Raw genomic sequence first — 12,808 nt, 5'->3', positions numbered from 1 at the left:
TCTGAGAAGTAACTGAGGCACCTGTGTATCACAGCCAAGGGCCTAAGCCCTGAGAACTCAGGCAGGTCTGCTATTGTGGGCATTTATTTCACAGACATTTTACTTGGTGGCAGAGCAGCCAAGATGTGAGGAATGAGGCACAGAGCTGTGAACATGTAGCACCCTCTCCATGAATGCTAGAGAAAACACGAAGAAAATAGGATTCTCCTTCCCCACCTCCCACCCCCCCATCCCCCACCCCAAAGAGCTCTGGCAGGAAAACTCTCACTGAAAAGCATTTTTTTTCCTTGGGAGGATTATTTATAGCTGTATACACTGAGTGCTGGAGGGATGGGTGAAGGGAGTGGGTTTGGGGGCTTTATTATTAGGTGCTTCCTTTTTGCTAAGGGAAGATCAGAAACAAGAGCAATTTCCTCAGGTCTGTGAAACAAGAAGAAATTAAACTCACTCACTTTTTCTTAATGCAGAGGAAGATGTACAGTGTAGTCTGTTTGGTTTGTTTCAGACACGGTGTCTAGGAAGTGATGGGGTCATGTGCAGAGCAGGAAGGAGAAGCTAAAATGCTGATATCACAGTCTGACAAAAACTTTGAGCCAGCTGTCTTCTCAGTATGGACCTGACAACTGTGTGTCTAGTATAGATTGTGTGTGTGTGTTTGCAATCCTTTCTGAAAGGAGAACTTAATTACAAAGAACTGCTAATTAGATCATTAATTCCTCATAGATAAGGGCTTCTTTGCTTTGTGGTAGGCAAATACGCCAAACAGGTTCTCAAGAGCCATGGGAGGTGAGTAACATTTGTATGCCCAATTTATGAATGAGAAAACTCAGACTCAGAAAGGCTGAAGAACTTGCTCAAAGTAACTCTATGGATAAAATGCCAAGAGTCATTGATAGTGACTACAAACCCTAAGAGAAAAGGGGCAGCTAGTGTTGAGCATATGAGACTCTGAGGACAGGCCAGCTCTACCCCTAGAAGTCAGATAGAGAACCAAGTTGGTCAACAGCATGGGGGTGCAAATATAGGATAGGAATGCTCTCATTTACAACACACAACCACATCCCTGCAAGCAACGGAGGTGGAGAAGTGTCCTCTCTGCCCGTGAGGCTATGCCAGTGGGTCATGAGTGACCCTTGGGAACCTTTGGTCACACTCCTTTTGCTTCAGTCACATCAGCCCAGGTAAACTGGGGATGCACTCACTTTTCCTGGATGTGGGCTTGGCCTCCATTATACTGCATGCACATACTCCATGGGGGAGGACAAGGCATCAATGGGCATCAAGCTACCCATTGCTCTGTGATATTGAGCAAGTCACTCAACCTCTATGATCCCCCACCATAAAATGGGGAAGTTTAACAAATCCTCTCGTACTGGGTTATTGGGAGGTTTAAGTGAGAGAACCTCTATGAAAGACTTCGTAAATGATAAAGCAATGACTACACATTAGTTATAGCCATTGCCATGTGGCATTGGGTTTTTAGATGCATGAACATGATAGTGGATTAATTCTTTGCTTTGTGGGCTGTAATGGGGAAAAGGTATTTTATGGAAATCACTGAGCTACTTAAATAAAGACAGAAAAAATCCACAGGATGTACAATACTGGCAAAGGTCTTAGGTTAAATCAGAATAATAAACAATTTAAAAACACAGGAAGTAAAATTCAACTAGCTATGTCATAACAACTTCCCCAGAGGGCTCTCCCCAGTGCCTGCGTTACTGTTTTCATGGAATTGTAGAGCTGTAGGCACCGGTTGCCAGGGGAAATGAATTCATTACACTGCTCACACACAATTTACATTATATTTCCCTGTAAAATGGATATATCCATTTTAGCTTCCTATTAAAGTGACATTTACAGAGGAAGCTATTTGATCTTGAGAAATATAGTCTATGGTTTTAGTATAGATTTTTTTTTGTCCTTCTAGAAAAGCTCCCAAATTGAGTTATTAGGATGTTGCCTTCCCAGCAAGAAAAAAAAAAAAACAAAAAAACAAAAAAAACACAAAACATAAAAAGAAAACTGCAGTTGTAGGATGCAAATGAAAAAGCATTAGTAATGTGAATGTAATGGCCTCATTAAAACACTTGTTTAAGACAAACCTTACTCTCTTCTATATGTTTTCCTATGTAAAAATGCTTGCATTTCATTATTAATAAGTTGTTATAATTTCCAGGATTATTAAGTCCTGGACAATGCTATGCCATAAATGCGGGCCAGTCCCGACCATCGATCAGTTTTCTCTCTATCTGACCAAGCCGAAATTCCAGCACAGGCAGGGCACCTGGCATATCAGTGATTTGTAAGCTTGAATCTCCTAATTTGTAAAAGATAGCAATTGCTCTCAGTAGGGATTTCTATTTGAAAATAATCTGACATTCTGATTCCCTCAATTAAATTTAGAGAACGTAGTTAAATTTTCATTCATTTCAGTTTGTTTTGGAAAATTAAATAGATCATTTCAAAGAACACAGGACCTATAGTCATACTCATGGGAAATTATGTTCTTGGTCTCCTGCTATATTTTTTAAAATGTTCTATAACACCTTGAGAAATTAATCTTGCTCAGAAAAGCTTTCCGACCCTCTAGTCTCAGGCATCTCTCACCTCAGTCTCCAGTGGCATCTGGAGTTGATATTTACCCTTTGAAATCAGAGTGAATGATTTGGTCTCAAAGGTTATTTGCATGAAAATGATTTTATCTTTTTTGTGTGTGTGACACCTTGTGGAGACCCAGGACTGCTCCCCAAGGCTGTTTCTCCTTGGAACTTTGGCCTATTGTTCATCCCAGTTTAGGAAAATATGAATATTTTCAAGGGGACCAAATCTTGGGATGATGATAAATTTGGTAAGGTCTCAGGTCTGGAGACACATGTATTAATAGTTTCTGAGAGCCTAAAAAATAAACACTGGGCTTCAAGAAAAGAATCTTTGTGAGCTCTCCACCTGTCCTTTTAACTTAAACCATAGGTCTTTCTCTCTCTTCTCTCCTTTCCTCCCTTCTTTCCTTCCTTCCTTGAAAAATTTTTCCTCAGGAAATACCTTTATAAACTCAGAAGGCAACATTCACAGAGCCTGGGTTGGGGATTAAGATGGTCTGTGCTAGTTTTCCTTGGTGACATTTTCCACACTGGCTTTGATCTCCACACATCCTTCTATTTGAGAATGAAGAGCTCCCAGGTGTGGGTGACCCACATCGTTCCTCAGGTTCTGACTTTCAGCTCAATATGCTAGAGAGGAAGAACCTGGGAGGGAAAACCTACACCTTCTTGGGATGGAAACCTTGGACCTTCTCCACCAAGAGGACAAACCCAGTGCTGGAAGTCCCTGTCCCATGATAGGGTGACTTCTGCCGTTCTGTGGAAACTGGTTTAGACAGGATAAGGAGTGAACTAGGGCATAGGTGTGTCATGAAAATGCACAGAGGTATTAGCTCATAAAGCAATTTACATCAAACCTAAGAATAGGGCCCCATGGACCAGTGACAACCAATCACCTGATTCTAAAGTTCAGCCTAGTCACTTAAAAGCATCACACAACTCAGCCATCCTGGCCCTTGCTATATTTGGCCTTGTGCATGGCTGTGAGAGGAAGGGAAGACAGATTTGTTGGATTTAAGCCATGAGGCTTTCCCTATGGCCAGCCATTTGGAATGCCTTAAGGACTGTCAGCACCTTCCTCCTCTAACTTCCTTCCCATCTGCCACCTATCTTTTCTAAGCTACCTTTAAAGACAGTATATGTGAATGAGGACCCTCTTTACGTCCATTCAGGCAGGCAGGCACAAAAAGAGGAGACATAGAAAATAAATTATCTTTTTTTAACCCTTATCTTGGGGTAAATTCTTCAAGAACTATAATAATGCTAAATGTGAATGCACCTATCAGAATTTCAAAATCCATGAGGCAAAACTGATAGAACTCCAAGAAAAATAGATGAATCCACAATTATAGAGATCTCAAAATTCCTCTCTCAGCAATTGATAAAACAAGTTAACAGAAAATCAGTAATGATATAGTAGACTTGAACAGCATTACAAATTAATTGACCTAATTAACATTTGTAAAACACTCCACCCAACAATAGAAAATACAATGTTTTTAATTGCAGGTGGAACATTCACCAAGTTTGATTGTATTTTGGGCCATAAATAAATCTTAATAAATTTTAAAGGACTGGAATCATATAAAGATTAGTCTCTCTCTACAACAGAATCAAACAGGGATCTAGAAAATCTCCCAACATCTAGAAATTAAACACTACTCACCTAAATAACCAGTGGGTCAAAGAAGAAACCACAAAATAAGTTAGAAAAAATTTTGAATTAAGTGAAAATGAAAATATAACATATCAAATCTTGTGGGATGTAGCTAAGCAGTGATTAGAAGAAAATTTATAGCATTAAATGCTATTATTAGAAAAGAAGAAAGATTTCAAATCAATAATCTAAGCTTTAACCCTAAGAAAACTAGAAAAAAAAAGAGAAAATGAAACCCAAGGATGAAAATAATAAAAACTAAAAATGAATGAAATAGAAAATAGACAAAAAAAATAGAGAAAACCAATAAAGTCAAAACCAGTAAAGTGAAAGACTTACATTGCTTGTTCTGGAGACTTCTATGAAGCTATAATAATCAAGACAGTGTGATTTTGGTAGAGGGACAAACACACGGATCAATGGTACAAAATAGAAGGTCCAGAAGTAGACCTACATGTATATGGCCATTTGAATTTCCACAAAGTCATCAGCTTAGTTCTCTGAGGGAAAGAATAGCCTTTCAAATAAATAGTGCTGGAACAAATATCTATATGGAAAACAAACAAACCAAAACCCAAACCTTTATTTTTACTTCACATATACAAAAATTAACTTAAAATGATCTTAGGTCTGTCTAATTTAAGAGAAAAAGCTACAAAAATTCTAAAGGAAAACTAGAAGAAAATCTTTGTGATTTTGAGTTAAGTGAAGATTTCTTAAATAGGACACAAAAAAATACAAATCAAAAAGGAAAAACTGACAAATTGGACTTCATTAAAACAAAAATGTTTGCTCTTCAAAATACTGTTAAGAAAATGAAAAGACAAACCACAGACTGGGAGAAAATATTTGCAAAACATGTAAAGAAATTTTATCCAAAATACAAAAAGAACTTTTACAACTCTCTAAGGAGATAAACAACCTAACAAAAATATGGGAATAGATATTTCATCAAAGTAAATATAAAAATGACTAAGAAGCCCATGAAAAGATAGTAAACATCATTAGTCATCTGGAAAATGCAAATCAAAACTACAAAAAGATACCATACACATCCATTGGAATGGCAAGCATGTGGAAGACTGACTCAATACCAAGTTCTGGCTATGATGCGAAGTATTTAGAATTCTCTTACATTGCTGGTGGAAACATAAAATTTAACAGCCACTATGGAAAAGTTTGACAGTTTCTTACAAAATTAACCACGAACTTACTATTAAATCAAGCAATTCCACTCCTAGGTATTTACTCAAGAGAATTAAAAATGTACATTCACACAAAGACCAACATGTGAATGTTCATAGAAGCTTTATTTATAGCAGCCAAAACTGCTAACAGTAAGACCATCCATCAAGTGATGAATAGATATATTGTGATATACTCATACAATGGAATACCACTCAGGAATAAAAGGAAATCAGAGCTACTGATACATTCAACGAAATGGACGAATCTCAAAAGCAATATGCTAGGTGAAAGAAACCAGTCAGAAAAGTCTATAGAATGCATCTTGTCATATACATGAGCTTCTAGAACTGGTAAAACGATAATGACAAGCAAAACATCAGCTGGGTGCAGGGAGATTAACTGCAAAGACACATAAGGGAACTTTTTAGAGTAACGGAAATATTCTACATATTAATTGTGGTAGTGGCTATACAATGCTACATATTTATAAAAAGTTACTGAACTGTGTGTACACTTACAGTAAGTACATTTAAAAAATCACATATCTTTCATCTCTTCATTCTCCTAATGAATGTCCTTTCTCCTAATTTCTAATATTCTGTGACTGCCTCAAATGTGTACATTCTGTCTTTGCTCTACTGGGCAATGAGCTCTATGAGTACCTTTAGGTGGACCTCAGACTTGAGTTATCATGGGTTTTATGGAGTTTATTGGCATCTAAATGGGTAATAACAGCTGTGTAAACATTCAGTTAAATGGGTGCCTAGGAGGAGATTTGTAAAGCAGTTTGGGAAATGGGGATTTATGTACAAGCTTCGAGGCAAGAAATATATTTTAAGAAATGCTATGGGCTGAGAATCTTTTGTTCTTATTGTTACAGAATGATATGTGCCAGTCCTAAGCCCATAACCCTTCCAATGAAAACATCCTGAAACAATCGATCAAATCCTCAATACTAGATTCTTCACTCTCTAATGTTGTGTAAGTAGATGAAACTTTTTGTTGAGTAGTTGCTTAATTTTCCTAGTGAGAAAACAGGCTCAAGAAAATTAAATGCCCAGAGTCAGGTGCAAAAGCAACAGAACTGGAACCTAAGTCCTTTCTCCTAATTTCATTGATCTTTTCAGTGCACCAAGCCTTAGCAGAATTTCTGCCAAACTTGTCTATTTTCAGACTTAAAGAAAGAAATGTGTAAAGTAGATATTCTGTTCTTAAATCAACAAATAGCTATGATATGGTAAAGCTTTTAGGGTCTTGTACAACTAGAACTTCATGCTCTGGTGAAATACGAGAGCTGTGGTTCTTCATAGAGGCAGAAACTACAGATTTTACTGTCAAAGTCTACATCTCCAAAGCAATGCGATTTTCTCTCTGTGGAGTGTGTGTGTGTGTGTGCGTGCGTAAGGGGCAGGGGTGGCAGGGGGGTCGTCTGACCTTAAGGCAGCTGCCATATTCCAGCTCAAGTATCAGCCAGAGCAGCTGCCAAGTTAATCCACCAAATAGGGAGACATTGCTCTGGAAACCCCTGTTCCCTGAACAGCTCCCATTAAATGGTTTAGACAAATTCTTCTACCTAAGGCCACTAAACCTCACTGGGAAGGGAGAAAGAGGAACAGTGAAGGGCTTTCATTACTGCTCCCACTTCTGAAAACATCTACTTGCCACTCATATTCCCAGTATGATACCCAGCTGTCCATGGGCCTGGGGACGGGGATGGAGGCAGTCCCCGTGTGAACACTTAGGTGCGATTCGCATGTAAGTAGTACAGAAAGAGGAAAGGCAGTGGATGGAAGCAGACTGGACTGGGAAATGGCCACAGCGAAGCATCCCCAGGAGACAGGTCTAGTGGAGACTGCTTTCCAAGGGTAGCTGATCTGTCTCACAGAGGCCTTCTCCTACCTTTTGATTGCCCTGCCTTCTGGGGTTGACTAGGAACTGGTATAATATTTTCGAAAACTTTAAAAATTAACACATGACATGGATCCATTGTCATTTCCAACAAACTCTCTGCATTGACTGAGCGTACAAGGGCATGCACTCGGAAGGTGAAAACTTAAGATGGTGATTTTCTAGCTAAAGACCGGTCTTGTATAGAGGCTTTGCACACTGTGGCCTGTGACCTCTTTCGTGAGGTTTTCTGGGAGGAATGGGGTGTGATCAGGTTCAAAGTGCATCCTGTCGAAGGACAAATGGGAACTAGGGCCTTCGGTGAGATCCAAATTAGATTTAGAGCTGAATGCAAACTTTGTTGAAAATTTTTTTCTTCAAGAATGAGGGTGGGGAAAGTAACAATGCTCCCGTGAATGCTTGTTCACCTCTAGTGGAGACAGTTGATGTCTGGACTTTGCCATGACCAGCTTCTGACACATAATCTGCCTATGTGATTAGGTGAAGAGAGAAGGTATGTGATAGAGATTGCATGGCATCAGAAACCACAAGCAGCAAAAGCAAGGGCAGGTTTCACTGTATGAATGGCTGTGTGGGGAGCACCTAGAAACAGAATGTTGGCCTTCTTGAAAAGTTTGCATTACTGCTGATGGGGGCTGGAGTGAGTTTACAGATGAGCAAGCGAGCCTGAGATGTTTCTGAGTTTTTAAGGCAACATTATTCTCTGGCATGGGACTATTCAGTAAAGACAGGTCACAGCACCAGTGAATCGAGGAGAACTATTGTATCACATCCTAAATGTTCAGGGAAAGACTAATGATGGAGTGTGAAATCCCAACAAGCTACCCTTGCATTGGACAAGTATTTAGTGAGTTCTGAGGTGGTGAAGGTGAAATCAGGCCTGCAAAAAATTCAGAGGCCAGGAATCTGATACTCTGTTGCGGTCTTTATCCATCTGCCCATATCCCCATTCACGGATCCAAGGTTGGTGCTCCATCATAATCAGGTTTCCTTCTCTATGTGAAAGGCCCTTTCTCAAACACCAGGAACTACATAAGCAAGGTTCTTTGCAATACTGAATGTCAATTCACCCTACCCCACCCCGTCCCCACCTGCCTCACCCTCATTTCACCAGACAGGCATGTAAATGTCAGCATACATGACATGGGCTTGGTGGACGGCAGACAAGAAGCATGACTTTCCCCCTGCAGCCTCAGAGAAATATTTCAAGGATACATGGCAACAAAGTCCAAAACCTGAATTCTCAGAATATAAGCTGAACTCTTCAGACAATTATTCAGATCCACAATTAGGCTGTTCCCTGACAGCATGGAGTTTTCTCTCTCCCTGTTTGCCCCACTGACTCCATGGCCAATACTTCCTCCCACTGCTCTTCAACATAAATAATGACAGGAGGAGGAGTTATATACCTGAGCAGACTATGAGGACGCTCGGAACATTCTAGGGGCGCAGGTTTCTGGCTGACTAGACACTGGGGGCAGGGCCCACTTATACACAGTTACAGACGTGACAGGGACCCATTAAGATCCCACTGCCTTTGCTGAAAAGACAGCTAATGAGGCAAAAAAGAACTCCATGATGGGAATTTCCAGATCTTCCCTGGGTTGTCAACGAGCCAGAAATAGCCGAGGCCTTTCAGCACCAGGCACCCTGAATTGCTTCTGAGCTATGGGCGCAGGGAGCTGGGGCTCAGGTCCAGCAGGGTAACTTACTAAAAGTGCATGGGGTTTGAATCTTTAGATATTATTAATTAAACTGACAGTGTTCAAAAGCTATTAAAGGAGTAAGATGTCAGTCCCTAAGCAAACCTCATAACTGTAATCAAGAAAAAGTTTGACTATGAGAAAGGTGATATCTCAAAAATAACATGCCATTTGTTGGTTTTGTGACTTTTCTTTGGTTCTAATTCTTTATGGCTGGTAAAACATTGATCTCCGGCTCTTTATTCATTCGGATCTCACCTGGCTGCAATCCCACTGAAGTCGCTATGCAGGGCACCTTTTTCTCAGGGCCCTCCTGTCCCAAGAAAGACACTGTAGAGTCTGAGGGTTCAAAGAGAACTGAGAAGTCACCTAGTCCACCTGCCCACCAGTACAATAATTGCCTCTGTATTCCCAACGGGAGTCACTGAGCCACCTCCTGTGCCCCTCTGGTGTAAGCAGATGAAATGCTGCTACTTAATCTGTGGAAACTCTACATATTCCTGAAAGAGTCCTTTGCTGCTCCTCCCTCTATTTAAGAGTAGTAAATTCTCACAGCATCATGGACGCCTTTTAAAACTGGCCTCTCCTGATGGCCATTCTGGAGGGTCGACTCTAATGGATTACTGAATAATTGCCCACTGAGTCACTGTTCTGAGTCAGGGTACCCTCCATGCAAGATTAGGTAATGGAGGGGAGGGTGCCTTGAGGTGATTGCATTATGGGAGCTTGAGGCCACAGTCTAGTCTAGGGACTTGGTTCTTTTTAGGTGGCTGAGCCTCAACATTGGGGAGACATTCATCTCTGGGCCTACAGAAGAGGAGCATGATGAAAGAAACTACATGAGATGTTAGTCAAGGGAAAAGAAAATGTTTCCTACCCAGTAATGTAAAAACCAAGCTCTGAATCTGATTCCAGATGTAGTGAAGTATAAGAAAAGCCAAAAGTACTAGGCAGATTGCTAACTCCTGTGAGAAAACAAGAAAAAAGCTTCACTGACATTATCACAAATAATTTTTCCAACATCATTTAGATGGACTTTTCATTTTGATTCAGAGCCGTATTTCATGCTCCTCATAGGGTACTACACTACTCTTTTCAGAAAACAACTCCTCCTCACTCCCACTAAAAATGTAAGCATTTCCCTAAACTTCTAGAAGTCATTTAAGTCTACTCTATTTTTTAACCTAAAATCCACCGCAAAAGATTTCCTCAAACCAAACATTTACTTTTGTCATTTTCATTTGTAAAAATAAATGTAAGTCACAAAAGCATATTACTTTTAGTTTTCCAAAAATCATTTCCTTTTATTACCTCATGAAATTGAGGTTCACTTGAGTAGACACAATCACGATAATAAGTACTTTTCTGATTTTTGAAAAAAAAGTTTCTTGTTCACAATCACCTGATGACCCAGGAGCACGGAACTAGAGAGTATTTCTTTGACAGCCCCTTCTCTGGGCAACGCTCAAACCCACACATTGTTTAAGAATGTTCACAGGTATGGAGTAACCATGAACATTCTTCTTTGTGAAGAAATTGTAGAAGATTTCTTCTATGGAATCTATGAGCCATGCAAACATCTAACCCAGTGTTAGGAAGAAGACATGGACTTCGAACTTTCATTATAAAAAGAAAAAAAAAGAAAGGAAGGAAGTGTCCTTTTCAAAAAAAAATCCAATGGAGGAAACCCTGAGCTTTTCTGTTCCCAGGAACACATGCTTAAGAAGCACTGGTTTAATCAAGCCAAGACTCTCTTTGTCTAGCTATAGCCGGCACACTCCCGGAATCCAAAGATCACAGGTTATTTTCCAAAGCAGACTTAGAATTCAATTCAAAACGTGCTCCTTAGGGGTTGCTGGAAACCACACAAAAGCAGGAGATTAGTCTTTGAAGCCCAAGGAGGACACAGAAAAGGCTGAGCAAGGGCAAGTGGCCTTGTAAAGGGGAACAGGAACACCAGCCAGTCACTTTAGACGAAGCAACTTTCGACTGCATGCCTAAGGGCCAGGCTCTCTAGAACCCCCTCCCCTGGGAAGCCAGGTGTGAGGTCACCACTCACGGGCAGAGTGAAGTCAAATTGTTTTTTCTTTTTGTTTCATACAAGGCTTTAAAAACAAGTCAACACAAAGCTTAAACAACTAGTCAGCACTGGGGCTGAGTTGTTCCTGTGTTTTTCCCAAGGCCGCGGTTTCTCTCTGCCCCTTCCTTCTTGCTGTGATTCTAGCAAGACCCCGGCTAGCACAGGGAAGCATTGGGACACAAGAGCATCAACACTAACCTGAGAAGTAGCTGCAGGTGAACTAGTTTCCTTACCACTCACTGCTGCCCTCTCACTGGCTGCGGCTTCTGCCACTTCTGCCTTCTGCACATTCGAATCCTCAGAACCCGGAGGCCCTGTGTGCCCCGGACCTTCACTCCCTGGGTTGGGAGGTGGGTTGGCGGTAGCTTTCCGGGTTTGGCCTTTATACCAACTAGGGTAAAACAAGGGATCCGCCGTGTCCGTTGCTGCAGGGACTGGCGTTTCAGACTCTGTGGTCTGCTGAGAGCCAGTGGGCACAACCTCCCCCTTAATCAGGACAGATAAGTTCAAAAGTAAAAAAAGAAAAAAAGAAGAAGAAAAAAAGCAGTAGATTTTAGTTCCCTTCGAGTTTGACAACTGTGTGTAGTGCCTGATTCAGTGCATGTTTTAGTTCATCCTGCCCTCTGCAAGCGCTAAGGGAAGGAAAGCTAACAGCGCCCCCTATCATGGCATCCCTCTTCTTTTCTGGGCTTGTCTTTCACTAGATGGTACCTGGCCAGGCAGACAGCAGAATCCGAAAATGAAAGTAGCTTATCAAATATCAGATATGGGAGAAAGGTCAAACTATTGACCAAAATTAATTTTTTGACATTATATATGGGCTCTCAAAACCTCTTTTCTAAGACCCAAAATTGATCTTACTCTCATTTAGTTAGCATACCTCTTTCAATTTCAGTGCAATTGGTATACCCAGATTTTCAAGATTCTATGAACTATAAATAGTATTTTAGCCTAGTTTCCTATGGAGACAGCATAGAATATACTTCTATCTCTGAGCTTCCCTTCTGAGGTTTTGTTTCTATAGGTAATTTCAGTCCACTTTGAAAGCAGGTGCAAAACCAGAGCTTCTTTGTGATGAGTCTGCATTGCCCACAAACTCAACAGGTAGGGACCCGTCTGCTGAGTGTCATGCAGTCAGCACAAAGGCTTGAAAACCGGACAGTAACATCTTAGAACCGTAAGGTCAGCCAATTAGGTATAGCATCTGGGATGAGCTAATTAATTTCCTTAGAAATTTGTAAAACAATTCTATTAACACATAATCTCATCAAATGACAGAAACATAGAAAACTAGGCTTCATTCGTTTGCTCACTAATTGAAAGATATAGTTGTATTTCAGGTAAGCAAGAGAGACATAAACTAGCATGGCTTCTTTCTCTACTTATTTTGTTATCTACAGAAAATGCAAAGTTCTTAAAGTTTAATCATTTTTATTTCTCACCCTATATCCTATATTTGTATTCAGAGCAGACTCGGTCTCCCCGATAACAGCTTTCTATGAACATGTTATACACGCACAATTTCCAGACAAAAATTGCCTCAAATTTGATGGTGTTATTGGTGGAAAAATCACGTTAAACTAAGTCTTGCCAACCAATTAAAACAACAAGGAACCTGCTGAATCACCTAGAGGACTTTACCCCCTGACATTGTGACTGCCCTGAAATC

General features: G+C 40.4%; 1 protein-coding gene and 1 long non-coding RNA gene across 3 annotated transcripts in view; one reads left to right on the top strand and one right to left on the bottom strand.

Annotated features, from left to right (window-relative positions):
- The window catches only part of TRIM55 (tripartite motif containing 55), a 49,285-nt gene that overhangs the window by 5,033 nt on the left and 31,444 nt on the right, over nt 1-12,808 (bottom strand). Inside the window, exon 10 of one of the 2 annotated variants that reach the window (XM_039841751.1) lies at nt 11,338-11,625. The exons of the other annotated variant lie outside the window; for it this stretch is intronic. Coding sequence (XP_039697685.1) covers nt 11,338-11,625 — 288 coding nt within the window. The remainder of the gene's footprint in view (nt 1-11,337; nt 11,626-12,808) is intronic. 2 annotated transcript variants of the gene reach the window in all.
- LOC120585455 (uncharacterized) overlaps nt 1-12,808 on the top strand; it is a 162,649-nt gene that overhangs the window by 120,243 nt on the left and 29,598 nt on the right. The gene's annotated exons all lie outside the window — the stretch shown is intronic.

Source organism: Pteropus medius, unplaced genomic scaffold (genome assembly GCF_902729225.1).
Source record: "Pteropus medius unplaced genomic scaffold, Ma_sr-lr_union100, whole genome shotgun sequence".
In the NCBI taxonomy this organism is placed as follows: domain Eukaryota; kingdom Metazoa; phylum Chordata; class Mammalia; order Chiroptera; family Pteropodidae; genus Pteropus; species Pteropus medius.
The sequence above is the reverse complement of the archived record's forward strand: the minus strand, read 5'-3'. Positions and strand labels throughout refer to the sequence as shown.